Here is a 26,014-nt window from a genome sequence, read left to right on the forward strand (position 1 = left end):
GGCGGGGCGGGGCGGGGCGGGGCGGCCGCTGCCCAGTCATGGATTCCTCGCACCGTGTGCTCGTCCGCTGGCGGGGCGCGGCCGGCGCGGCTTGGTGTGTAGGACCTAGGGCCGAAAGTGTGTGTGTGTGTGTGTGTGTGTACTTGGACGACTGCAGCGGCGTGCTGGTCGACCTTGGATTGCAGTTTGGCAGCTCTCGTGGAGGAGTGCCTTCATTGCCTGCGGAAGTGCTACACAACAACACAAGCAGGGTGGGCGTTCTTCACTGTTTTCTGGTTGAACTGTGTATACCGAATGCGGTACAGTTCGACCAGAAAACAAGTGCGCGGCTTTTAGAGCGCCCAACCCTCCTACGTACCCAACCGTAGTACCCTTTTCTTCTGGTCCAGCAGCTCTGACCAGTATTACAGGAGAGGTAGAGAGGGGGAGGAGGGGGTGAAGGGCCAGCCCCGAGGGACCACCACCTCGAGGTGCACTCGTTGCCGTCGAGCCCAACCGGTCGGTCACCAGCCATAAACCACTGGCTGCGCACGGTTGCAGCCCGCCCCGCCACGCCCTATCTGCTCTCGCTTTCTGCGGTGGAACCCGAGCCCAGCGGAGGCACTGGGACCTTAAAATGACACGATGACACACGTGTGTCCTTACGCCCCACCGGTGCGCCCCGGCGGTCCCCGCGCCGTCCCCTCTGGTTGTTGTCACTCCCCCCTCCTCCCCGCCCACCCAGAGGCATGCCACCCAGTACCCAGTACACACGGAGGAGCATTGCGAGGGAAGTTTAAAAGCTATCTTCGCATATCCCTTAGGTCGGACCTGCGGAATTTAAATTTATTTGCAAAAACCACTGATAGCGCGTGTTGTATTTCATACGCATGTCTCGTGCAACAGAAAAAAAAGCCATTTGTTTATTTAAAAAAAAAATAAGTACGAAGGCCGTACGTAAAGGAGGTCGGCGCGGCGTTTGGCTGCACTTTTGCACACAGCCGACTGATTCCTTTCGATAATTTGCAGAGTACACCTCTCTGGGGTACACGAGAGAGGGCCCCTTCTCTGGGGCCGTCGAACTCGCATCCGCCGTGGCGGGGTCGACTGTTCGACGCACACTGGAAAAAAAAAGTACCAACGAAATTCACCACCGGGGTTTCAATCAGAAAAGTTATCTTTCATATCTTTTCAATTTAAGTCCAATGATTCATTTAAAAAAAATATATTCTGGAATAGGCCCAACGTCAGTTGCACATCATCTAGAAGGGTTGTTGCAACGAGACAGAATGGTTTGCCAGCGGGGTAGACCGGACATTTTTCTGTTGTATTTTTTTTCTCATCCAGGCAACAACTTTTGCCAGTGCACCTCTATCGAACCTCGTAGAGGCGCCGCGCCCCGCGGCTGGCCGGCCGGCGGCCACGGTCAAGGGCACGCACTCGTGGAACAGGTGGGGCACGGCCGAGCACGGCCGAGCGAGGGAACAACGACCTCTACGGGGAGGCGAGGACCACGACGACAGCCCTACGGACCACACGGAAAGTGTTAGGTTTGATTGGAACGGGTCACGCGTTTCTCTCGCTCACGCACACACACACACACACACACACACACACACACACACACACACACACACACACACACACACACACACATCCACCGAGAAGGGATTGGCACGGTCGGAGTCCTTGGCGACCAGGGCCAAGGCCACCACCACTGCGGCCAGCAGCTCACCGTTGAGTAACTTGCACTCCTTCCTCAGGAAGGTGGTATCCGGGTGCTCAGGTCACTCCTCCCCGAGCTCCTGCGGCACGTCCCCGTCGTCCTCGGCGCGCAGGTGAGCAGCGCCGGGTGGCGCCCTCGCCGGGATGGGTCGTCGGCAGGGCTGGTGCTGGTGCGGCGGGCCGGCGGCGGCGGCGGCCGGGACAAGTGCCGTCGCGGCGGGGCGGGGCGGGGCGGTGTTCTCCTGCACAACGCGCTTGCTCTGAGGTGCGGCCGGGCGCGCGTACGCTCCGCGAAGGACTGGCAGGATGGACGGACGGACCGGGGGACGGGCCCGACTATGGGCTGGGTTGGGCACAGTGGGGCGGGGCGGGGCGGGGCTGCCGGGCAGGAACAGGCCAGGGCACCGCAGCAGGGCACAGCCCGGCCCGTGGCGGCGGGGCGGGGCGCGGCGCGGCAGGGGAGGGTAGCATTCCCTCTCCCGGCCCATTTATCAATGAATAACCCTTCCCCCTCCCATCTCTGCCTGGACCCACTCCCCCTCCTCCCCCTCCCCTCCCCCGCCCCGCCTGGTCCAGCGCCACGCTCCGCCATGGATGCGCGGTGTGAACCTGGCTTTGGCTCCGCACCGAACGCGGTAAGTCCCCACCACAAATTCAAGCATACGCCGACTTTTCTGGGTTTTTCGCTGACTTGTAGTGATTTTTTTTTCTGACTTTTTAATGTATACTTGTCCTTAATTTCTTCTGATGTTTTACTGTTATTTTTGTCGACGCACTGCTAATTTTTTTTTTTCGATCTACCCACGAGATATTTCGAGCTATACTCTATTTCGGCAAGTATTATGAGAAAGTAAAGACCCTTCGTCAGACTTTGTGCCACCCACTTTGGGACGTCATACACTCGTCGCTCATGACGTCGGTCTTGGTTTGCCTCCGGTGGAGCTGGTGCAGCAGGTGCAGCTGGTTGTGCAGTCGGGGATTGAAGCCGGTGCCTTCCGCCTGTAGAAGAGAGCGGGGAGCGCGCCGCGCGGGCGCGGGGAGAGCCATTTGTAGGAAGAGCACCGAGCACGAGGCCGTTTTCATTATTTGTGCGAGGGAGGGGTGAGGGGGTGTGTGGTCTTTCGGAGAGGTGCAGTGTGGGGACGTAATTAGTCAATGAATTATTTTTAATTATTTCGACTGCCGACCAGGCTGGAAGCGTGTACTTCCAGGGCAAATACCGGGGCAAATAGCTTCGTAGCACATAATATAATTTGCCTCGAGGTAAACTTTGCAGTTCTCTTGTCAGTTCTCCTGGTTATCGCTGTGCACGCCGTCGTGGCGGCCCGTGTAGCGAGGGCGACGGGTGTCTCCTCCGGAAGGACTCTGTTCCCTCTGGGCCCGGCCGCCTGCACGCTGCTGACGCGCCCGCGCCCGCGCGGCCCACCCTCTGCTGCGCGCGCCGCTGCCGTGCAACACCAGCTGCTCGGGGGAGATGCGCGCAGATGTCGCCGCGGCGGGGAAGTCGGTCATCTCTGCAATTGAGACCCATTCAGCATGTTGCACACGGGTAGGTTATCCTATTGAGTCGAATTGGCGAGGCGGGCTTGGGGACGCGGGGCGAGCCGGGCTGTCCGTCAGCTCGGCGCAGCGCAGCTCAAGCGCGCTCAAGAGGAGGCAGAGGTTGGCTGTCCTGCACCCCGCCGTCGCCGCGGGCTCTATGAACCTGACCTTGTTCAAATGTGTGATCCATCATCTCCGTCGGTGGGACGCGCTCATTGGCCCGTAGGGCAGGGCAGTGTGCAGCGGGGCCAAGGAATTAAGGGCAGAGTCGCGCCGTTGCGGTAGGGCAGGGCAAGGGAAGGGCGCGGAGCTGTAGGGACAAGGACGGGCCGACTTGGGGCAGGGGAAGAGGGAGGAGGACGGGTGGAGTGAGGACAGGGGCGGCGACAAGGGCGGCCAGAGTAAGGGCGGGGGAAAAGGGGCAGAGATAGGGCTGGGCGGGGTAGTCTTACTCTTCGTCAAACTGCTCCGGAATGCAAAGTGAGAAATTGTGACGACGCTAGATCGGACAAGAAATCGTTGAAAGTCAATACAGGACGAGCAGGGGCCGGTGTTCTCGTCGCCCCAGTCTGGAGGCCTCTCGTCTCTGCGGCGGCGTACGCGGCAGGGCTCGAAGTGTTGCCTACCGCCCCGGCGGCGGCGCGCTGCAGAGGTGACTGTGAGTGAGGGTGCATGCCGCCGAGGCCGCCGCCGGGCGGGTAGGCCAGGCCGCCTGGGCGCTCCGCACGCGTGTCGTGCGGGCGGGCCTACCCTGGCTGGCCACGGCGGACCGTCCCAGCGACACCCGCGACCAAGCGGCCCCGGCGGCCTCTGCGGCTCCGCACACGGGAAAACCTCACGACCAGGTCAAAAGGGTCACCTTTCACGTCAAATCGGTGCGTATTTTTTTTTTTAACCCGATTTAGAAGAAGGGGCGTCAATTTGATATGTACGCGTGAGGTTTCGTTGTTAGTTCGGGGTGGACTGATCGGGTGCGGGGAGTTCATGTTATTTCTGTATATTTTGGTGCTTTTTTGGCTTCCGTTTCACTAGGAAAAATTTCAAAACGACTAAATACAGCTTACAGATATTTTTATTTACACAATCTGATACAATAAATTATGACGGGCACCTATTTTGAGCAGCGGAGCCACAATCGCCTTCACCACCACAGTTAAAGAACAGACTGGAAGAAAACAATTCTTCCTTTCCTTTCACGATGCGACGTACACGGGGTCGCCCACAGACACCTCTCCCATCGAGTAGTTGCTCATGTTCAGGCCCATCATGGGCGCATTTTCTCCCATCTTCTTTATCTGCTCTGCGTTTGGCTTGCGGAACCTGTGCGCAAAACAGGGAAATTCAACATTTCTTACCGTTTCACGTCGCTGTTTTTCCTCTTTGGGAAATATATACTGCTCACGTGTTCAGAGTCCTCAGCGGTTCTACGTTTGCCGACTTTATGCCAGTCGCTGGGTCGATGGTCGTAAAAACGCATCTGAGAGAGAAAAAGTTGAATGTAAACTTCCTACACACGGAGGCAAAGTGTGTGAAGCTCTAAGGAAAATTCACACCCTTTACTCCCTTAGGTGGACTAGAATGGAGATTTTACACATTTAAAAGTTGGTGACATTCACACACTTGCGTTGCCAGTGTGAGTGTATCGCTTACGCACCTGCCGCACGGCATCACCACGCGGAACACGGCCTTGTCGCCGATGCGAACCCAGGACCAGCCGTCCTCCTCGAAGGCGGCGGCCCCGTCCACCACGAAGTTGGGCCGGAACTGGCGGGCCACGGCGGCGGGGCTAGACATCTTGGCGTTGAGCGCCGCCAGCGAGGACCTGGACAGCAGGTTAAAGGCCGTCACATCGGAGTAGATCCCCTGCAATAGCCGGAGGCAGTGTTGTAAGTCGATTTTTCGCAGATATGACGGGGTCGTTCGTTCAGAAAGAACACGTCAGTGTCGTCACCCACCATGTCCTTCGGGGACGTCATTTTGTGAGGCGTTCGGTCCGTGCGCTGCGAGGGGAAGAAGGCCAGGCGCAGGTCCGCGTTGGCCGTGGCCTCGCCGAGCACAACGGCGTCGACGGCCGCCCTCCGGATCCAGGCGGCGGCCTCGTCCCCGCAGTCGACCGCCGACACGCTGTTGGTCTGGACGCTGTGGGGCAGAGGAGGGGCAGTCAGCGACGGGTGTATGGTGACAGAGGTGCACGACCCGCGACCGAGACTTGCCTGATCGTCTTCTTCTGAAAGCCGGCCAGGTCCGCCGGGTCCACCGTCAGCGGGGTCGGCACCCGGCTGCTCCGAAACTCAAACACCACGTCGTCGAGGGACTTGCCGTCCCTGGAGACGGCCCTCACCTCGACCAGCAAGAGACCCGGGTGCGAGCGCCCGGACACGAAGCACCCGTTGCGGTTAACGGCGACGAACACCCTGTGAGAAGGCGGGGGGAGGGAACAATGATCATCACCCAAGTACACCGTCACAATTAAATGATAGTACTTGCAGTACAACACAATAAATACACGAACCGGTCGCGAAGGCCCCCCTGTCCGTAGCAGAGGCCCTGCTGGGTGGCGAGCAACGTGTCGGTGTAGATGGGGCTGCCCGACTTGAGCGGGTAGAGGGCGAGCTCGGAGAGGGTGCCGACACGGCGCCACTGCGACTCGGGGGGCGGGCGGGGGCCGGCTAGGCTCCGCGCCGCCGCCGCTGCCACCCCTAGACCAACCGCCACGGCCGCCCCCGCTGCCACCGCCAGCGCGCGCCCAGGGGCTGCAGGAGGACAACAAGGACCATCAGCTGGGCGAGTGCCCCCCGCGGGAACTGATACTCGCCGACACAAAACTCGACAATGAGTTTGTTAATTGTATTATCTTTGCCCTTGTTGGCTGAGATAAAACCGTGCTAAATTTTACTGTACTTTACAATAATAATATCAGGAAGCCCAGTTTCCGGTCCAAAGCGGTCAAAAGAAAGTCGCTAATCCAACAGACAGCACAGCTTTCAGCATTTCCCTATTTTTCTCTTTTTTTAAAGAAAGGAAGAAAGTAATTACAATCAGTGAACAATGAAACGAGCAGTGACAAAATGTGTAAACAAAACTGTAATGAAATGTGTTTTTTTCCCAAACTGGACGCGGGTTTTCAACGACGCGGGTCTCGAGGAGGGGCTCACCGGCAGACACCGTCTCGGGGACGAGGGTCATGGTGGCGAGTGGGAGGGTACTCGGAACCCAGAACGATGTCGACCGAGCGGACAAGAGTAGTGCCCAGCCGTGGTAGTGGGGGCTCCGAACGTCGCGGTCTTCTCTTGTTGGTCGGTGGTGCTCAACGGCGGCCTTCTCCCACTTAACTGCCTCGGTCCGTACGGCGCGCAATTAGTACATGATTCGAATTGAGCCGCCGCGAAAAGAAAAACACGAAGAAGACGGAGAAAGGATGATAAGAGGCTAGGGACGAGGACAGTCGGACCGTGCGCGGCGGGGGGGAAGCCCGGGCTAGCGGCCGCATGGGGTGCCTACCTCCCCGGCGCTGTCCCCGCCTCAACTAATTCAGTTGAATTTAATAAAATTTACATTCAATTTAAATAAATTCAAGTCAATTCACGCTAAACCAATTCAAAAACAATTCAACCAATTCAGTCCAATTCAAATTCAAGCCAATCCAAACAAATTCAAATTTAATTTTTGAAATTTGTACACCCAATTCATCCCTCGCGGGTAGACCACTGGACAACTGTTTTTGCCAACTTCCCTTTTTCACGAGTTGTAGCAGACAGCTCACACGAACGCACGTGTCGAGCGTAACGACAGCCAGGCGTATTGTATGCAGCAGCATAATTGGAATGATTCTGTTTGTGGCGTGCTCTCTCTATGAGCGGTCTAGTAAAGTCATTTGTGTAAAAAAGAAGCTCGACACCTTTGTGGTACGTCTTACGTTTCAACGGGCTTCAGTATTAACTTAGAAATAAAAGTTTAAACGCAAGAGTTGAATAGTACGGCTTCTTTTATTATCACTTTTTCAGACACAAAATAAAACACACAAAAATTTACCATTTAGTTTCAGTGCCCTCACTAAAATTCAAGATTATGGCCAGCTTAAACATCTCACGATGCGACGTACACGGCATCGCCCACAGACACCTGTCCCATCGAGTGGATGCCCAACCTGATGCCGAACATGCCCGAGTTGCCCCCCATCTTCTTGGTCTGCTCCGCGTTCGGCTTCCGGATCCTGTAGGGCAATAGCGCGGGAAATTTGAAATCCTATATATTTCCGTATAAAAACTGGAAACTTTTCAAGAAAAATTCAGAAAAACACTAAATGTTTCCAGAAAAATTGTAAAAAAATTAACACTTTTTAGCAAAAGATTCTTGAAAAAATTAAAATCCCTGTATTGCACACTGGGAGAGTACTCACGCATTCAGAGTCCTCAGCGGTTCGACGTTTTCAGCCTTGACTCCAGTCTCCGGGTCGACGGTTGTGAGGAGGCATCTGGGAAATAAAATGGGAGCGCTCATTTTATAAACGTATTTATAGCACAGGGTTCTGGGGAGTGGACTTTTTCTCAATCATCTCGAGCTAAACTAACTGAACGCTTACAGGAAAACCCAAGCTTCAGAATGTCATACACGTGTAGGTGTTGATAAAACGCCATTCCTACACACGGAGGCACAAAGTGTGTGAAGCTCTAAGGAAAATTCACACCCTTTACTCCCTTAGGTGGACTAGAATGGAGATTTCACACATTTAAAAGTTTGCGACATTCACACACTTGCGTTGCCAGTGTGAGTGTATCGCATACGCACCTGCCGCACGGCATCACCACGCGGAACACGGCCTTGTCGCCGATGCGAACCCAGGACCAGCCGTCCTCCTCGAAGGCGTTGGTCCCGTCCACCAAGAAGTTGGGCCGGAAGTTGAGGGTCGTGACGGGGCTGTCCAGCTTGGCGTTGAGCGCCGCCAAGGATGAGCTGGTCGTCAGGTGGTAGGCGGTCATGTCGGAGTAGATCCCCTGCAGAGGAAGACAAGAAGAACCATCAACGTTTTCGTATAAATTGACTCCGCCCGCATGCGCTATGCTATGGGGGACCTTCGTGCTCAAGTAACGTCATTTTACGACGAAGGTGGCACTTTGAATCTCCGGCGATTCTATCAGCCCATGTTAATTGTACCACATCGATGAGTGGGGTGACTTTATCACGATGCCTAGAAAGCTCTATTTTCTAACTACCACGAAAGGCCGCAAAAAAAGTACTTCTGTAACACGTTGCTCACCATGACCTCGGGAGACGCCACTTTGTACGGCGCTCGGTCGGTGCGCTGCGAGGGGAAGAAGGCCAGGCGCAGGTCCGCGATGGCCGTGGCCTCGCCGTGCACCTCCGCGTCGACGGTCGCCCTCCGGATCCAGGCGGCGGCCTCATCCCCGCAGTCTACGGCGGACACGCTAGTGCCCTGGACGCTGGGAACAGACAGGGAGGTGGGACCAGCGGCGGCCGACGTTGTGGCGAAGGAGAATAACGCGGCTGAAACTTACGATATCTTCTTCTTCGCAAAGCCGGCCAGGTCTGCCGGATCCACTTTCAGCGGGGTGGGCACCCGGCTGCTGTGGAACTCGAACACCACGTCGTCAAGGGACTTGCCGTCCTTGGGCACGGCCTTCACGTCGATCTTCATGAGACCCGGGTGCGTGCGCCCGGACACGAAGCACCCGTTGCGGTTGACGGCGACGAACACCCTGTGAGAAGGTGAGGGGGGAAAAGACAAGAAAACAGTCGGTTACCGCGGCCCATTTACATCCTCCTGTTCCAAATGAATCACATGGGCAGGGCACCTACCTGTCGCGGAGGGCGCCCTGACAGACGCCCTCTCGAGTGGCGAGCAGCGAGTCGGTGTAGAGGGGCCGGCCGGACTTGAGCGGGAAGAGGGCGAGCTCGGAGAGGGTGCCGACACGGCGCCACTGCGACTCGGGGGGCGGGCGGGGGCCGGCCAGGCTGCGCGCCGCCGCCACCCCCAGGCCCACCGCCACGGCCGCCCCCGCTGCCACCGCCAGCGCGCGCCCGGGGGCTGCAGGAGGACAACAAGAACATAAGAGGGCAGTCAGCTGGGTTCGAGCGCACTCGCACGGGAACTCGGTGCAGCGCCGACAGATGGTTGATGTTGACAGAGGCGCCATTCCGCGTCCTTATCACTGACCCCCCCCCCTCCCCTCCCTATAACCCTTTTCACACGAACTCTTCGCTTCAGGCGCTTCAGGCTGGTCTCAGGCAAACTGTCTACAAAACCACCAAACAATAACAAACAAGAAAAAACCTTAGATGCGCAACAGCCGGAACCGGATTATTAAAAACCAGCTCGCAATCGCCATCATCGCATTAACCGACGAGTCGCAAACTTTTACAGAAGAAAGGCGTTAGAAAGAGAAAACAGGGCGCATCAGTAGCGGCGCACAGTATTGATTTGCTGATCGATCACTTTACTTGTTTTTAACGCAGCGCGTGACGAGATTTCTCTCTCGGCGCCCCTCACCTGCAGACACGGTCTCGGGCAGGAGGGTCATGGCGGAGGAAAGGAGCTGCAGGGCGTGTCCTGTCCTTCGGGGATCACGACGACGACGACGGCGGAGGCGGTTCACTCCCCGGGAGAGTGGTGTGATGCGGTGAACTGCGCGGCTCTCTCTCTCCCTCTTCACGACGTGTAGCACAACAACAACCCGTGGTCTCTGACGCGCGGCTCTCGACTGACACGATTCGGCTGTGCTGCTGCGGGCGAGAGGCAGGGAAAGGGGGGGGGGGGGGGGATGTGTGAGTGTGGTGCGAATAGCGAGCTGCTAGCGGAGGGATGGCGGCGGAGGACCGGGCGACACGGCGAGTGTGGCCGGCAGGCTGGTTTGTGCCGGTCCCCCCTCCCCCCTCCCTCCCTCTCCCTGACTGGTTCCAGGCCTGCTCCAAGGACTTCAGGAGGACAGCAGCCGGTGCAGGCCGCCGTCGTCCTGGGCCACACGACCGACGTGGAGGTCGCGTGGGACGCCTGCCTCCTGGGCGCCGCCGCAGCGTAAGTTAGCGCCCAGCGCCGCCGGCTCAGGGTCCCCGACCACGCACCCTCCCTCCGTTAGTTTTCAAAGAAACGTTCCCAAGCCTGACGTGCGGTGCGTCAAAGGCCACAGCAGTGCGTAGAAATAAAGCCCATGAATTGGCTGAAACTGGGCAAAACAATGGGTATTATTCAAATCACGATTGGCTTTACTGTATCAGCTGTGGGGTCGTCCAGAAAGTTCGCCCGGGTGCATTCGGGAAAATTACGGGAGCTCAGCGCCTGTGAGACTCGGGGTAGGCCACCCCGCAGTGCCCCCATGCATTGCAGGAAAGTTGTTGCCTACCCACCAGGCGCTAAGTGAGCTTGCAATGGACGAACTTGGATATTTCGAAACGTAAATAAAGGACGTTCTTCCCGGATGATCCCTACACAACGGGCTGCGCTTTGAATTTAGGAAAATGTGCTCAGGTGATGAGAACGACGTGGATTTCAAAAACATTGTTTTGTTTCTTTGTATCGGTTCGACACCAAAACTCGGCAGATATTCGGGTCATCCTTTCGATATCGTTCCGATACCATGGCCGAAAGTCTACCGGTAATGGTGAATTCTCTCCCACAGTGAGGGGGTGGGGGGCATGCGCACCGGGTCATGCGTCAATTCCGATCCAGAACTGAGACGCCGCTCGGCCTTAAAGCCGGGATCGCGACGAGTGCCGAGTGCACTCCACTGTCTGGTGGACATGGCGACCGCGCTGCTCCTGTGCGTCGTGGCGGCGCTGGCGTGGGCCACCGGGGCCGTCAGCGGCCTTCTCCACCTGCTCCGCGGCCTCGCCGGCCTCCTCCGCGGCCTCGCCGAACTGTTCCGCGTCCGCCGCCTGACGGCCGCCCTCCCGGGTCCGGGGCTGACCGCCCTGCTGCAGCGCGCGCTGCGCGGGGGCGGGCGCGCCTCGCGCCGGGCCGGCACCTACGAGGTCCTCACCGAGCTGTGCTCCAGGTACGCGGCCAGCCCGGCCTTCCGGGTGTGCGTCGGCCACGCCACCACCGTGTTCCTGTTGCGGCCCGACGACATCGGCGCGGTGCTGTCCAGCACGCGCTTCGCCACCAAGTCGTCGCTGTACTCGGCGCTGGAGCCGCTCATCGGCAGCGGGCTGGCCATACTGGCGGGCGAGGACTACCGGCGCCACCGGAAGGCCGTCACCCCGAGCCTGCACCTGGACGTGCTCAAGGAGTTCGCGCCCGTCTTCTACAAGCACGGCCAGGTCTTGGCGGACAGCCTGGCGGCCCGCGACGGCAGCGTCCTGGACGTGGTCAGTCTGTGCGGCGACTGCGCCAACGCGGCCATCTGCGAGACCGTCATGACCACGGACGTCGCCGACGACGACCTCGGGCGGCAGGGCTTCCTCGCTGCCATTCCGGAGGCCAACAAGCACTTCATGTTCAGGCTGAGCAGACCGTGGTTCCTCGGGGAGTGGGCCTTCAAGTTGAGCGGCCGCTACGCCGCCTACCTGGACACCAAGCGCGCGCTGGACGACTTCACGGAGAGGATCATCCGGGAGAAGAAGAGTCGCCTGGTCGCGGCCTCGACGGGCACGCCGCCGTGCGCCGCCCCGAGCACGACGCGACCGCCTGGGGGTCGTCTCGCCTTCCTGGATCACGTGCTCTGCTCGGCAGAGGGCGCGGCCCTGGGCGACGACGAGCTCGCCGCGGAGGTCAAGACCCTAGTGGCCATCGCCTCGGGCTCGTCCATGGACACGCTCAGCCTCTTCCTCCAGACCATCGCCATCCGGCAGGACATACAGGAGGCCATATGGAAGGTGAGCAAAGCCAAGTATTGTTGTTCAGTAATTATTTGGGCCATTTCAACAAGCGGAACGCGCAGGACTTTCTGCTTCCCTGTGCCGCTAGAGGCACAGGAAGGTGTTGCAAGACCACGGCGTGACCCCGACCGCCGTCGTGCGTCACCCGGTCATGTGGTCCTTCGAGTCCTTTCTTGTTGCATCGGGGGGGTCGAGCAGCGCAATATGGTATAGTGTCGCTGTCCGCAGGAGGTGACCGACGTCGTGGGTGAGGACGCGTCCCGGGCGCTGTCCGCGGCCGACCTGCAGCGCCTGCAGTACACGGAGCGCGTGTTCAAGGAGGTGCTGCGGTTCTACAGCGTGGTGCCGCTGTTCGCGCGGCGCAGCCCCGAGGACGTCCGGCTGCCGTCGGGGGTCCTGGTGCCGCGCGGCTGCCACGTCGCGCTCTGGCTGCCGCACGTGCACCGGTGCGCCGAGCACTTCCAGGACCCCGACGAGTTCGACCCGGACCGCTTCCTCCCGGAGCGGGCGCGCGGCCGCCACCCGTACGCCTTCCTGGCCTTCAGCGCGGGGCCCCGGAGCTGCGTCGGCCAGCGGTACGCGCTGCACTTCCTCAAGGCCGTGGCCGCCGCCCTGGTGCTGCGGCTGCGCTTCGCGGTGCCCGCCGGCGGGCCCAGCCGCCCCCAGGACGTGCCCCTCCTGCTCAACCTCACCACCTGCGTCCGCGGCGGCGCCAAGGTGCTCGTCAGAGTGCGGCCGCCGCGGCCGCCGCCACCAGGCCTCCCCCCGCGCCCGACGACGCCGCGGGAGGGCCAGGGAGTACATTGAGGGTGGCGCAGAAAGCTCTGCAGGCTCGCCTTTTCCCAACGCGATGCCGCGCTGAACGTCCCTGTTTTTAGCTACACTGCGCCCGACGCGCGCCGGGCTGCTAGGCACCCCGTCGCGCGCGCTCGCGTAGGTTTGCCTACCGTGAGTTTGCAGGCGCCACCGTCCGCTCCCAAATTTGTTGTTTGCAATAACCAAAATAGTCAAATTGTAAATTAAATGAAATCTACGAGCATTGTATTTATTATTATTTATCGTTTTTCTTCCATGTTGTCGTGTTTTCTTACAAATTTTTTGGCCGAGCATCTAATGGAGAATCTGAGATTATTTGTCCAGAATCTTATCTGGAAACTAACAAGATGTGGTATCTACTATATTTTACCCGAAGATAACATTTTGGATAGTATATATATCTAGATTCTTACAAGATCTATATCTTATCTGAAGATAAAATTTTGGCCACTATCTTTTATCTTTTTATCTAGATAGATTTACAGAGTATCTTGCACAGCACTGGTCCCTAAGACATTGTCAGCTTTTCCATATCTTGCCATGCCGAACTTGTGTTAGTAGAGGCACAGAGTAAAAGTCAAGAAACAAAAGTACATATTCTCCGTGTTCAAGGATCTTCCAATTTTCTTTGGTGATATTTTACGTTGTGTTGATTTGTTTATGCTCTAATAAATTATATTCAAGCACTCTTTTCTACTGAACTTGCAGAACTATTCTTATTCCTCCTAATCAAAAGATATCCATACATACTAAGGATGAGCCATTTCCTTCTTCGGTTTACTCATTCAATTATTTCCCTAGAGATGGTGTATTGAAAGATCATTTGAAGAAAAACATGTATTATCTTGCTGATGCAAAGATTTGTCCCAGCATGGTTCAACTTTGAGATTCCAGCATTTCAAATTAAGCTCACGATTTCGAATTATGTAGTGATGGATACACGGAACTGTAGTCTAGTCAGCTCAGGGCAATGTCTGACAGCCTCGAAGAAGGAATGTTAAATTAATACAGCTAATTCACCATGCATTTGTCAGGTCAAAGAATTGTGGGCTTCGTGACTTTACAAGCATGTGCAAAGTAACCAACTTTGATTGGTGCAATAGGCTTAGGGCGACTTGCGAAATGAAAGTAGTAAAAATGGTGGAAATGAAATAATTTTTTTATTGAACGACTTATCAAATCATGATTTTTGTTACCGTAGGAATGTCAGCACTGAATGTGTTTGATGGGTTGTCAGTTGGGTTGTCCGTTTGGTAGGCCGTCGGGTTGACCGTTGGACGTCGATTGGTTTAGTCGACCTCCTCGATGGTGGGGCCAGCGCCTCCAGCACCGCCGGCGCCAGGGGCGGCACCACCAGCTCCGGGGAAGCCACCAGGCATACCACCGGGCATGCCACCGGGCGCGCCACCGGCGCCCTGGTACAGCTTGGTGATGATGGGGTTGCACACGGCCTCGACCTCCTTCTGCTTGTGCTCGTACTCCTCCTTCTCGGCCAGCTGGTTGGCGTCGAGCCACTTGACGGTCTCGTTGCACTTGTCGAGGATCTGAGTCTTCTCGCTCTCGGAAATCTTGTCCTTCATCTTGTCGTCCTCGACCTGATTGAAATAAAAAGTTCGATCAGCAACCAGTTAGAAAACAGCAGAGAAAACAGAAATTGTTCCAAGTGAAGGGGGCGCTACTTACGGTGCTCTTCATGTTGAAGCAGTAGGACTCGAGCGCGTTCTTGGCGGTGATGCGCTCCTTCTGCTGCTCGTCCTCGTTGCGGTACTTCTCGGCGTCGTTGACCATGCGCTCAATCTCCTCCTTGCTGAGACGGCCCTTGTCGTTGGTGATGGTGATCTTGCTCTCCTTGCCGGTGGACTTGTCGCAGGCAGACACGTTCAGGATACCGTTGGCGTCAATGTCGAAGGTGACTTCAATCTGGGGAACGCCACGAGGAGCCGGGGGAATTCCAGAGAGCTCGAACTTGCCAAGCATGTGGTTGTCCTTGGTCATGGCACGCTCACCCTCGTAAACCTGCAGAAAATTTAAGAAAAGTTAGAACACTAACCACTTGGATGAGCGAGGAATCACTTTACAAGTAAAGACTACAAACCTGAATGAGTACTCCGGGCTGGTTGTCCGAGTAGGTGGTGAAGGTCTGGGTCTGCTTGGTGGGGATGGTGGTGTTACGCTTGATGAGCACGCTCATGACGCCACCAGCAGTCTCGATGCCCATGGACAGAGGGGCGACATCGAGCAGTAGCAGGTCCTGGACGGCCTCGGACTTGTCTCCGTGGAGGATGGCGGCCTGGACGGCGGCACCGTAGGCGACAGCCTCGTCGGGGTTGATGGACTTGTTGAGCTCCTTGCCGTTGAAGAAGTCTTGGAGAAGCTTCTGCACCTTGGGGATACGGGTGGAACCTCCGACAAGGACGATTTCGTGAATGGCAGCCTTGTCCATCTGAAAAAGGACAATTTCGGTCAGAGAATGTTCACAAGACAGAAAACAGAAAAACAAAGGTATTAATCAGTTACAGAAACTAACCTTGGCATCACGCAGGGCCTTCTCCACAGGGTCCATGGTGGCACGGAAGAGGTCAGCACACAGTTCCTCAAAACGAGCACGGGTGATGGAGGTGTAGAAGTCAATTCCTTCGAACAGGGAGTCGATCTCCACAGATGCCTGGGTTGAGGATGAAAGGGTACGCTTCGCCCTTTCACAGGCAGTCCTCAAACGCCTGAGAGCCCTCTTGTTGCTGGTGAGCTCCTTCTTGTACTTGCGCTTGAATTCAAGGACGAAGTGGTTGACCATACGGTTGTCGAAATCTTCACCACCAAGATGGGTGTCACCAGCGGTGGACTTGACTTCAAAGATACCATCTTCAATGGTCAGGATGGACACATCAAAAGTACCACCACCAAGATCGAAAATGAGGACATTGCTCTCCTTGCTGCCCTTCTTGTCGAGACCATAAGCGATGGCAGCAGCAGTGGGCTCGTTGATAATACGGAGGACGTTCAGTGCAGCAATGGTACCAGCATCCTTGGTGGCCTGACGCTGAGAATCATTGAAATATGCGGGTACGGTGACTACGGCGTTGGTGACAGTCTTGCCAAGGTATGCTTCCGCAGTCTCCTTCATCTTTGTGAGGACCATAGATGAAACTTCCTCAGGGTAGAAAGTCTTAGCCTCGCCCTTGAACTCCACCTTCAGTTTGGGTTTGCCACCTTCGCTGATAACAGTGAAAGGCCAGTGCTTCATGTCCGACTGGACTGTAGCATCTTCAAATTTACGGCCGATCAAACGTTTGGCATCTGAAATTCAACAAATATACAAGGTTAAATATTGCACTGACTTCCTAACACTTGAAAGAAATGAAAGCAAAGAACTGTGCACAACATGGTTTGTCTCATGGCTAATAAACACCAACGAGGATATGGAATATGCCGAACTTTCTCACTGCATAACAGGAGTAACTGCTATACGAAGCCATGGCTAAGACTAAACTGCACAAAATCAAGCAGCTCCACAGCCATTGAGACAAGGTTGGCCAGTTTCCTAGCCACCTCCCTCTTCAGCTCCAGAAAAATAAACAAAGAATCTGAATTAAACTTACCAAAGATGGTGTTACTGGGGTTCATGGCTACTTGGTTCTTAGCGGCATCTCCAATGAGACGCTCGGTGTCAGTGAAAGCCACATAACTAGGGGTGGTTCTGTTACCCTGGTCATTGGCGATAATCTCAACCTTTCCGTGCTGGAATACTCCCACGCACGAGTAGGTGGTGCCCAAATCAATACCAATAGCGGGGGCTGCCATTTTTCAGTCTGAAACAAAAATAAAAACACAATTAATTAGACGCGGAGCACTAAATTTAATAAGGTGGGGGAACGTAAGGGGGAAGATGTCTCCGAAGAGGCGCATTTGAATGGGATTCCCTCTACAACCCATACATTTAATTTTCATCCGTTAAGATTGAGACCCCGACTGCACGCACGAATCCTTGGCAGCCCCAGCGGCAGACATGCGTCATCACGCGAGTCAGCGTTTCCTCCCAACCTCCTCCGCACTCATCAGATCCCCCTCCCCTCTTCCCCTCCCGGGTCCCCTTCCCCCTCCCGTCCCCCTCCGTTGCCGGGGCGAGGCGGGAAGAGCATCAGCGCCATGTGGTGTAAAGGAGAAGCGGCGGCAAAGACTCGAGAAGAATCGAGAACGACGTTAAAGTAAAGAAATTCAAATTAACGACGACAAGCGCAACTGCACGGAGACGCGAGACTTGTAAGAGGGGGGACGTGAGTCGAGATAAGGAGAGGGGGGAGAGGAGACGGCGGGAAAAGAGGAGAGGGGGCATGAGCAAGCGCTAATCTCAAGAAACGGTCATGGAACAAGCCGTACAAGGTGACATGAGCGCAGAGCAGTCGCGTGACTGAGACGAGGCGGCAGCAAGCTTCCGCAAGCAAGCGCAGCACATCAGAGGACGAGAGAGGAGGAGGAGGAAGACCACCACCTCCATGAAACAAAGCGACCAACCGTACAAACGAGGCGCGACACGAATCAATGGCGTGCCCCACGAGGACGCTCGCAGTCGAACTCAACTTCACCCTGCGCCCCCCGCGGCCCCTGCGGGCCCCGGCACGGCAGGGCCGCGAAGGGAGAGGAAATATCGACCCACACGAGGGGGCACTGGGCACGCGGCCATGCGGTTCGGCCGGCCACGCCACGCCACGCCACGCGCTCGGCCTCGCTTCTAGAACCTCCCAAACGGACGGACACCATAACCTCAAAAGCGACCGCGGAAAGAAGGAAAAAAACCAGAGAAAAGTGGGCGAGAGAATGAAAGGAGAGTTGGCAGAGACACCCGTCCACGGCACGCCGACTGGAAAGTCCGCCGGAAAGGCGGAACAAGGAAGGAAAAGCGCGTGGTCGGAAAATCGGGACCCGAAGGAATGAATGCGCGAGTCATCGTACCGAGATGAAGAAACGGATATTTCCGGATAGTTAATGATGGAGATGATTCATGAAGGCAAATGGGGAGTGGCTAGGTTACCCGAAAAACGTGGACGACGCCAAAGTAGAGGTTAATGAGTAACGGTCAAAAACGATCAAAGTCGTTCAATCAGAAATAACAATTACTTGGTCTTTCACTAGCTCACTGAAAGGTGGGACGATCGCAAAGGGGCAGGGCAGGGCAGGGCAGAGCAGAAACTCACCTTTAGATTAGCACGAGGTGCACACTTCGAACACAAGAACTAAGTTTCTCCCGTCAAAGACGTCTTGCCGCTGCGATGTCTGACTGTGAAGAGCGAGGCGGGTAGAATTCGGTTTTAAGGGAGTACAGCACTAGCGCGCTCTGGCGGGGAATACTCGCGAACACAGGTGAGGGGCGAGGAGGAGGGGAGGTGCGGAACTGCGACCGCAGCGCTATCTTCTTCCTTCGAGAGAGTTCGAGATCTTTGCGTTTGCCGCGAAAGTTTGAGTGAGTCACAGGTCACAGTCACTCCAGCAATGTAGTGTGTTAAGTTGCATCACTCAACCCAGCGAGATAGCGCCAAGAGTTCTTTTACAAAGCATGCAACATTTTGAAAACTGGTGAACTAAGTACACCAGTTCAATTTTTATTCGCTATTTATTGTATTGGCAGATTGATAGCTAGCCATTAATAACCCTTGAGCAAGTACCCAAAAACACAAAACGGTCTCTTTTTGTCATTTGACTGTTTTTCATTGTCGAAGTAAGTCGCTTTCTTCCCAAATTTTGACTGGTTAGTCGAAATTAATTCACAAGGACACTTGGACAGTCAAAACAGTTCAATGACAAAAAGTGAGTGTTTTGGGGCATTGGTTAGAAAAAATAATGAAATCAAACACTCTCACAATTAGATGATGATGGTCGTAGTGAAGCTTGACTCAACAACATGTTGCTGTTTTTCATGAGATACTAATATGATGAGACACTTGAGCTGCGGTGTAATAGTAATATAAAAGTATTATCGGGAGTTCGGTCATCAGTTCAATAAGTACCCTCATGTCAAAGATTATTATTAATGTCAGAAGTATAAATGATAAAGTAGTCCAATGCTTGTGAGTTTCATATTTTATGAGTAGATAGAATACAGGAATGGAACTGTGCCTCAATAAAGTGTAACTGACGAACATCCTGCTCTTACTGTCTACCCCGCGTGAATTATCTTATCAACTTCGCCTTGTCTTATCAATCCAGGGTACAGGACTAAAATGTTTCACGATGTCATCAACTGATATCACTAATCCCGAGGACGTTCAAATGATATTTTAATGACGTCATTTCTGACAGTCAACAGGACTAAATTTTGACCAATGACATCAATTTATGTCAGCTACACAAATGTCTGTCCTCCAGGTAGCTGGTAACACCCCATAACAAAGTATTTCTTTTTAGTTACATTACTTTTGAAAAGGATATGGTCTTTTGTTCTTATTTAAGTTATTCTTGTACTGTTTAAAATATATAATCTTTAATTTCTGCTGCTATAGAAAATGTTTGATCCAACACGTTTTTTTCAATCTTTTTGTTCTCCTTGCACTTTACTCAATGATTATAATTGCTTATAAAAGCTATTAATGAGAACTCATATTTTTTTTGTAAATTTTCATGTTGAATTTTCGTGTTTTGCTTTGAGGCATATCTGCTACCTTATAAACTTGCATTTGACAAGGTAAACTCAATAGATTGGGCCATCTTTCCAGAATTGAAAACAAAAAGGGAAAAACGAAGAGTTGTAGAAATGTAAATCTGTATTCCAAAATCTGATTTAATGCTATTTGAAGATTAGGATTTGTGAATATTTGACCATCCTACTGCAGTGTGCAGGTTTTTCAATTCCTAAATTGTTAATCAAGCAAGTCAAACATTAAGTTTTTACAACTGCTGCAAGTTTTCAAAGAATATATGGCAATGACAAATCATATGTGTTTGTGGATTTGCATGGAACTTAAACATAATGCAGCAACATTGTACCTTAATTAGAGCATGGCCTGAAAAATGCACTGTAATTGTCTTAAAAATTGGCCCAGAATTCCTTTCCAAAACCGTAAGCAGAGGCGTGAAGTGATTCATCTGTGTTTTGTTCATTACAGTGCGTGTTTGGTAATGAGGGATGAAAATAAGACGGCAAAATTTAAAGACTATCATCACATTATATTTGGAGTTTGAGGGTGCTCTCTCCGACTGCCGACTGCCAGGCGGTGCGACCGTGTCACGCTTTCAGAGCGAGGAGCAGCGGTCGCAGTTCCTCTATCGTGGTCTCCTTCGAGTAGCCCGTGTTCTCCGTGAGGACGTTCGCTAGCCAGGGGCTGCGGAGGCCGAGCTGGGCCTCGCCTCGGGGCATGCGCCTCAGCGACACCTTGGGACTCTGTTCGGGGCAGAGAGCAATCGGTGGACTCGAGGTGCGCGTCGGACCACTCGGTCGATAAGAGCACGAGGTCGGGCTTACCCTGCTGAAGCAGTGGGTGACGTCGTCAGCGGCCTGGATCTCCACGACGCGGCCCGTGACCGGGTCGAGCACGTTGGGCGAGTGCCTGGCGAGTGCCGTCACTGCCGTGCGTAGGATCAGGAAGCCCTCCTTCGTGTGGGGGCGCTCGGGAGGGTCCACGGCGCGGAGCAGGCTCTCCAGCAGGTCCCCGCCCGCGGCGGACTCGAGCACCTGCGCGGGGAGGAACATGGCAGTGGTGAGAGGGCAGCTGGGCACCGGGGGATTCGCGACTTGTCGTTCAGGAGACACCCACCTCTTGCGACTTGTCGTCCGAGAAGGCGGCTCTGAGGAGGGAGACGTCCGACTGTTCGGCCGCCCACGACTGGACGCGCTGCACGTTGCCGTCGACGAGGAACGTGACGGCGTGGTGGCCGCGGCGCTCGAGCTGGCGCGCCACCTCGAGGGCCAGGGGCGCGCCCAGCCCCCAGCCCAGCACGTTGTACGGCCCGATCGAGCGCACCGCCTCGATGGCCTCGGCGGCGCACGCGGCCTGCAGCGCCAGGTCGTCCTGCGTGGCGGCCTCCACGACCATGACGGGGTTGACGACGCGGAGGGCGAGTGCGGCCAGGGCGTCGTTCTCCTCGGCGTGCATGGCGCCCAGCGGCGGCACGGCGAACACGGGAAGCGCTTCGCGGGTGTGGCGCGTCCGCAGCCCCAGCGAGGGCAGCTCCCGCACCCGGCACGTGACGCGGCCCCGGGCGGCCGCCCTGCGGGCCAGCTCGGCCAGGGCGCGCGCGCCGGCAGGCACGCCCCGGGGCGTGGCCGTGTGCAACTCCACGTCCGGGCTGTCCAGGGCCACCGGGCCGTCGAGTAGGGTGACGGCGGGCCGCGCCCCGGTGAGCAGGTCGGCGAGGTGCTCCGCGACGCTGGCGAGCGGCCCGGACAGACACGCGGCCCGCAGCCCGGCCGCACGCCGCGCCTCGCACAGCGCCGTCAGCCCGCAGGCCGTGTCGGCGCGCTCGCACAGCACCAGCAGCCCGGGGGCGTCCGCGGCCAGCCCCAGCGCGCGGTGCAGCAGCGCGGGCACGCGGCTGCCCTCCTTGGCGATGACCACCACCGAGTGCACGGGGCCCGGGGCGGCCTGGAGCACGCGGCGCGCCGCGGCCTCGTCCCAGTGCGCCACCCCCTCGACGCGCAGGTTGGTGCCGAAGAGGCGGCGGAGCGCGCGCTGACGGTGGCGCAGCAGCGGGCTGTGCACGGCCCCGGGGGCGCCGGACACGGCCAGGACCTCGCGCGCGCCGTGCTGCGACAGCAGGCTCGTCACCTGCAGCCACTCCTGCTGCTGGCCGCCCACCACGACGAAGCTCTTCGTGGCGGCGAGATCGTGCTTGACGCCGTTCTGCTGCAGGAGCAGGACCACCTTGGCGACGTCACTGCCGGCGCCGCTGCCCCAGAGCGCGTCCTTGATGCTGGCCGTGGAGGGCGAGCAGAAGGTCCTGGCGCCCTCGATGGGCTGCACTGCGCCGCTCTCGAGGCCCTGCTGCACGGCGCGGTGCACGGCGCGCCGGTCGCGCTCGCTCGCCAGGAACAGCTGGTCGCCGGACATGCCCTGCACGACGACGCTCGACAGGAAGATGTGCAGGCCGAACGTGTTGCTGGCCAGCATGTCCTGGCGTCCGAGGTGCAGCACCCTGCCCCAGGGCCGCGTGCACCGCAGGGACGCCTTGAACTGGGCCCCGGGCAGCGTGCTGAGCACCACGTTGACGCCGCGCTGCTGCGTCAGCGTGCGGATGTGCCACTCGAAGGACGTGCTGCCGTCGACGCAGCTCAGGACGTTGCGGGCGTCGAGCTGGGGGAACAGGCGGCGCACGAACTTCTTCTGGGCCTCGTTGTCCACGGTGGTAAACACGGTGGCGGCGCCCAGCTGCAGCGCCACGCGGATGGCGGCCTGCCCCAGCGCGGACGCGCCCTGGTGCACCAGGACGGACTCGCCGCGGCGCAGCCCCGCCGTCACCAGTAGCGCGTGGTACACCTGCGGACGGACGAGGAGGTCAGCGAGGAGGCCGTGCCGTGGGGGGCGACCGTCGGCGGCGACCTCCACTAGTTGGTACGTACCGTCGCGTAGGTGTAGGGCACGGTGACGGCCTCGGTGACGCCCCAGTCGCTGGGCACGGGCCAGCGCAGCATGTGGTCGAGGCGCGGGCGGCTGTTGTCCGCCAGCCACCGCGCTACGCCCATCACCTTCCCGTCGGCGGACTCCCCCGCGTAGTCCAGGTGGCCCGACCAGGCCTCCGCGGCCGGGTCGCCGCCGACCCGAGGGTTGAGGCTGTACGCTTCGATGGCGACGCCCTCCAAGCTGTGGCAGAGAGGAGCAGGGGTGAGACCGACCAGGCCGACGAGGCGGTGCCATCCACAGCCGGGACGTTCTTTTGGTAAAGGGCAAAAATTCAAACACTCAAATTTTGATTTTGACCAAATATTTTTTTACTTTCTTGAAATGATGCCAATAATGATCAGAAAAAAAATTTGGCTCAAATGATTGGCGAAATATACACATAAAAATATCTAACTCAAAAGACGCGGCAATAAATTTTGTTAAAATATTTTTTTCCTGATTCAGAGTGACATTTTGATTTAAAAAACTTTGTCCCATCCTCTGGACTTGTACAGTTTAAAAGTTACCTCTCTCTGCAATAGTCTAATCTCTGAGTTTCCGCTAATTTACCTGATAAAATTTATCCCAGCATGTTTGCCAGTGGCTGCTCAGGTAAGAAAACTGTCAAGGGGGTTGAATTCAACTATAGAAAGTGTATTCCGACAAAAAAAAGTATCGTAAAAAAAACCATAGCTAAAGTCAACCTCAGAAGGTTTAACTTAATGATGACTTACACGCTCCTTTGTACGATACTTTTTTTTTGTCAGAATATACTTTCTATAGTTGAGTTCAACCCCCTTGACAATTTTCTTACCTGAGCAGCCACTGGCAAACATGCTGGGATAAATTTTGTCAGGTAAATTAGCGGAAACTCAGAAATTAGACTATTACAGAGAGAGCTAACTTTTAAACCATACAAGTCCAGAGGATGGGACAAAGTTTTTTAAAATCAGAATGTCAAACTAAATCAGGAAAAAAATATTTCAACGAAATTTATTGCCGAGATAGTTTTTTGTGTATATTTCACCAACCATTTGAGCCAATTTTTTAAAAAAAATTTCTAATCATTTGGCATCATTTCAAGAAAGAAAAAAATATTTGGTCAAAATCAAAAATTAAGCGTCTTGATTTTTGCCCTTTACTAAAAGAACGTCCCAGCCCAGGACTAGTTACCTGGTGGCGGAGATGGCCGCGGGCGTGGCCCCGACGAGCGGTATCGCCTGCCAGCAGCCCCAGGTGCCGCCGCGCAGGACGTTGACCTGCAGCTGCAGCGCCAGCTGCCGCGTGTACAGCGGCTCCGACAGAGAGAACTTGGGCGCATCCTCGTCCAGGATGAAGACGAGCCGCGCGAGGTGCGCGTAGGGCCGGCGGCGCACCTCGTCCACCACCCGGGGCACGCCGGCGTCCGGCTGGCCGCTCCAGACGAGCACCAGGGGGCCGCCGGCGGCATCGGGAACGCGTCGCGGGGGCGGCTCGTTGGCGGACATATTCACGACGTGGGCGTCCTTGACGGGCACTGGTGCGCGCAGGAGGCTGACCCAGCTGCCGTCCAGGCACTGCTCGGCCACCACTGCCATGCCGGCGGCCTCGTTGGGCGACAGGCGGCTCTTGGACTTGGTGAGCAGGAGGCCGCCGACGTGCGCCGCCACGCGGACGGCCTCGGCCATCGTCGTCGGCGCGCTGACCGTGAGGAACACGCCCTCCTTCTTCTCCGGGAGGACGAGCGCCTGTCCCGGTCGCACGCTTACGGCGCGCACGTCCGCCTCCACGCCCATCCGCTCCTGGAGCACGGCCCTCATGGCGGGCCCCAGGACGTTGGGGCCGCTGCAGTTCTGCAGCTCCAGGATGCGGATGTTGGGCGCGGTCCTGAGCTTGGGTGGCACGCTCTCCATGGTCAGCTGCACCGCCAGGCTGAGGAACTCGCCGACGCTCTGCGGTCACAAAGCACGCCGGTCAGGGGTCGGACACAAACTCGTGGTCGTGGAAACGCCCCCTCGCCCCTCACGTCCACGCCCAGCTCCCCACCTGGAGCTTCGTGTCCCCGTACGGCACGAAGGTAAAGTTGAGCGGCGCCGGCGGTGCGGACTTGGGCTCAAGCGCGACGCTGTTGGCGCGGACCCCGTGGAAGCCGGTGGCGTACAGTCCCTCTCCAAACATCTCTCCCGTCGTGAGGTTGTAGCGCACCTCGACGACTGAAAGTCAGAAAACCTCGGTAATGCACGTCGCTGTGACTATGCTGTTGTTGTCGCGCCCTTGCGAAAGACCTCGTACCGTGCTGCGCCCTAAGCTTGATGGGGTCCACGTCGACGCGCCGCCAACGCTGCATCAGGACGACCCCGGTGGCCTCCTCGGACGCATGGTACTGCAGCACCAGGACGAGCGCCTCCAGGATGGCGGCGAAGGGGCTGGCACCGTCCACCGCGACCGTCCACTCTGGAAACGGGAGCGTAGCGCCTCGTCAAGCTCGGCCCGCACTCCCGCTACGCGACGCGGCCTCGACGGCGTCCTCGACGGCGTCCGTCACCCTCCCCATGCTCACCGTGCTCGTCCGCGCGCACGGACAGGAGCGCGCCGCCGTACTTGTCGTGCAGCACGAGGCCCTTGGAGGCCAGGTCGGTGCGCACCTCCTCGCCGGTGAGGGTGATGGCCTCGCCGGTGGCTCTGGAGGGCGGGCGTGCGCGCGGGGCGCAGTCGTCGTCGTCCTGGGGCCGCACCGTCCCCGTGATGAGCAGTCTGTCGGTGCTCTCGTCGCGCACCTCAAACGTGCCCGTCCCCTTGGAGACGGTCGTAACGACGCATGTCGACCCTGCAAGATTAGGGATTTTAATTTTCCAGGAAAGTAGTTCTGGGGAAATTTTCAAGATTTGTTATTAAATGTGTGAACTTCTCCCCCAAAAGTCTTCTTTTTACAAAATATTCTTGAAATATTTGGTTGTTGTTTTTTTTAATTATTGGAAAGTTTCCGAAAACAAAACCCGGTCTTAACATCCGGGCCCCGGGGCTGGCTGGCGGGAGTCTTACCGTCCTCTGGCAGACGCTGGTACTCGTTGACGCGAATGTTGTGGAACGTGACGGGCAAACGGCCAGCCTTCAGGTTGTGGATGAGTCCAAGAGCCCTCCACGCAGACTCCTGGGGACAGGTTTGCACGGATCAGTTGAAGTATACGGACATTTGTTGGGTCGGGGGGGGGGGGGGGACTCTAAGGGTTCCTCACCAGCTCCTCGACGGGGGGCAACACCTTCGACCCGTTGACGGACATGTGTGGGCTGTGCGCGGTGAGCTCGAGGGACTCGCAGCCCTCGCGGACGGAGCGGAACTTGAAGCCGTAGTAGATGGTCTCGTCGTGCGACCAGGACACGAGCGGCGACAGGGCGGGCGTCCCCGTCGAGACGGGGAAGCTGACGGGCGGGTACAGCTTGGCCACGTCCAGCTCCTGGCCGTGGAAGGACGCGGTGCCGAGCGCGCCGAGCAGGAAGCGCACGGGGTCCGCGGAGCCGCGCTGCGTGAGCGGGAGGTGCGAGTTCTCCGGCAG

At 56.7% G+C, this 26,014-nt stretch overlaps 6 protein-coding genes across 6 annotated transcripts in view; 1 reads left to right on the forward strand and 5 right to left on the reverse strand.

Moving 5' to 3' along the window:
• Window positions 1-1,925, reverse strand: part of LOC113213131 (protein masquerade) — a gene marked incomplete in the record, with an annotated part of 16,949 nt that extends 15,024 nt beyond the window's left edge. Inside the window, 1 exon segment of the mRNA XM_052268120.1 lies at window positions 1,715-1,925.
• A 2,375-nt stretch (window positions 1,926-4,300) lies between these two features.
• Window positions 4,301-6,604, reverse strand: LOC127749551 (mitochondrial amidoxime-reducing component 1-like). Its single transcript, XM_052268161.1, has 7 exons — window positions 6,402-6,604; window positions 5,759-5,999; window positions 5,460-5,660; window positions 5,202-5,385; window positions 4,901-5,109; window positions 4,649-4,723; window positions 4,301-4,566 (listed from the first exon to the last, which is right to left on the reverse strand). Exons 1-7 carry the CDS (start codon window positions 6,430-6,432, stop codon window positions 4,440-4,442), a joined length of 1,068 nt encoding a protein of 355 aa, XP_052124121.1. The 5' UTR covers window positions 6,433-6,604; the 3' UTR covers window positions 4,301-4,439.
• Window positions 6,605-7,213: 609 nt separating this feature from the next.
• On the reverse strand, window positions 7,214-9,988 carry LOC113213136 (mitochondrial amidoxime-reducing component 1). The gene is made up of 7 exons (XM_052268162.1): window positions 9,755-9,988; window positions 9,064-9,292; window positions 8,763-8,963; window positions 8,504-8,687; window positions 8,035-8,240; window positions 7,646-7,720; window positions 7,214-7,459 (listed from the first exon to the last, which is right to left on the reverse strand). Exons 1-7 carry the CDS (start codon window positions 9,783-9,785, stop codon window positions 7,333-7,335), a joined length of 1,053 nt encoding a protein of 350 aa, XP_052124122.1. The 5' UTR covers window positions 9,786-9,988; the 3' UTR covers window positions 7,214-7,332.
• A 1,214-nt stretch (window positions 9,989-11,202) lies between these two features.
• LOC113213146 (cytochrome P450 4C1-like) lies at window positions 11,203-13,586 on the forward strand (the record flags this gene model as incomplete). Its single annotated transcript, XM_026432116.2, has 2 exons — window positions 11,203-12,075; window positions 12,307-13,586. Coding segments are annotated over 2 exons (1,452 nt in total), but the record flags the coding sequence as incomplete, so codon positions are not given.
• A 446-nt stretch (window positions 13,587-14,032) lies between these two features.
• LOC113213145 (heat shock 70 kDa protein cognate 4) lies at window positions 14,033-18,256 on the reverse strand. The gene is made up of 6 exons (XM_026432115.2): window positions 18,087-18,256; window positions 16,494-16,703; window positions 15,422-16,191; window positions 14,990-15,337; window positions 14,578-14,910; window positions 14,033-14,489 (listed from the first exon to the last, which is right to left on the reverse strand). The coding sequence occupies exons 2-6, from the start codon at window positions 16,693-16,695 to the stop codon at window positions 14,184-14,186; spliced, it is 1,959 nt and encodes a 652-aa protein (XP_026287900.1). The 5' UTR covers window positions 16,696-16,703; window positions 18,087-18,256; the 3' UTR covers window positions 14,033-14,183.
• Window positions 18,257-20,031: 1,775 nt separating this feature from the next.
• Window positions 20,032-26,014, reverse strand: part of LOC113213144 (fatty acid synthase-like) — a gene marked incomplete at its 5' end in the record, with an annotated part of 15,028 nt that continues 9,045 nt past the window's right edge. The window contains 9 exon segments of the mRNA XM_052268160.1: window positions 20,032-20,266; window positions 20,348-20,557; window positions 20,640-22,358; window positions 22,442-22,682; window positions 23,655-24,412; window positions 24,507-24,673; window positions 24,753-24,914; window positions 25,021-25,287; window positions 25,503-25,611. Of these exon segments, the coding sequence (XP_052124120.1) occupies window positions 20,111-20,266; window positions 20,348-20,557; window positions 20,640-22,358; window positions 22,442-22,682; window positions 23,655-24,412; window positions 24,507-24,673; window positions 24,753-24,914; window positions 25,021-25,287; window positions 25,503-25,611 (3,789 nt within the window). The 3' untranslated portion in view covers window positions 20,032-20,110.

This window comes from Frankliniella occidentalis, unplaced genomic scaffold, assembly GCF_000697945.3.
Source record: "Frankliniella occidentalis isolate FOCC.00 unplaced genomic scaffold, Focc_3.1 Scaffold64, whole genome shotgun sequence".
In the NCBI taxonomy this organism is placed as follows: domain Eukaryota; kingdom Metazoa; phylum Arthropoda; class Insecta; order Thysanoptera; family Thripidae; genus Frankliniella; species Frankliniella occidentalis.

Coding starts and splice junctions, on each gene's coding strand:
- LOC127749551 (XM_052268161.1), bottom strand. CDS start 6,432: ATGACCCTCGTCCCCGAGACGGTGTCTGCCG. Junction 6,000..6,401: donor CCCCGAGACGGTGTCTGCCG/GTGAGCCCCTCC, acceptor GTCCTCCTGCAG/CCCCTGGGCGCGCGCTGGCG. Junction 5,386..5,459: donor TTTCAGAAGAAGACGATCAG/GCAAGTCTCGGT, acceptor TCTGCCCCACAG/CGTCCAGACCAACAGCGTGT.
- LOC113213136 (XM_052268162.1), bottom strand. CDS start 9,785: ATGACCCTCCTGCCCGAGACCGTGTCTGCAG. Junction 8,964..9,063: donor CAGGGCGCCCTCCGCGACAG/GTAGGTGCCCTG, acceptor ACCTTCTCACAG/GGTGTTCGTCGCCGTCAACC. Junction 7,721..8,034: donor GTGGTGATGCCGTGCGGCAG/GTGCGTATGCGA, acceptor TTTATTTCCCAG/ATGCCTCCTCACAACCGTCG.
- LOC113213145 (XM_026432115.2), bottom strand. CDS start 16,695: ATGGCAGCCCCCGCTATTGGTATTGATTTGGGCACCACCTACTCGTGC. Junction 16,192..16,493: donor CCCCAGTAACACCATCTTTG/GTAAGTTTAATT, acceptor GTTGAATTTCAG/ATGCCAAACGTTTGATCGGC. Junction 14,911..14,989: donor AGCCCGGAGTACTCATTCAG/GTTTGTAGTCTT, acceptor AATTTTCTGCAG/GTTTACGAGGGTGAGCGTGC.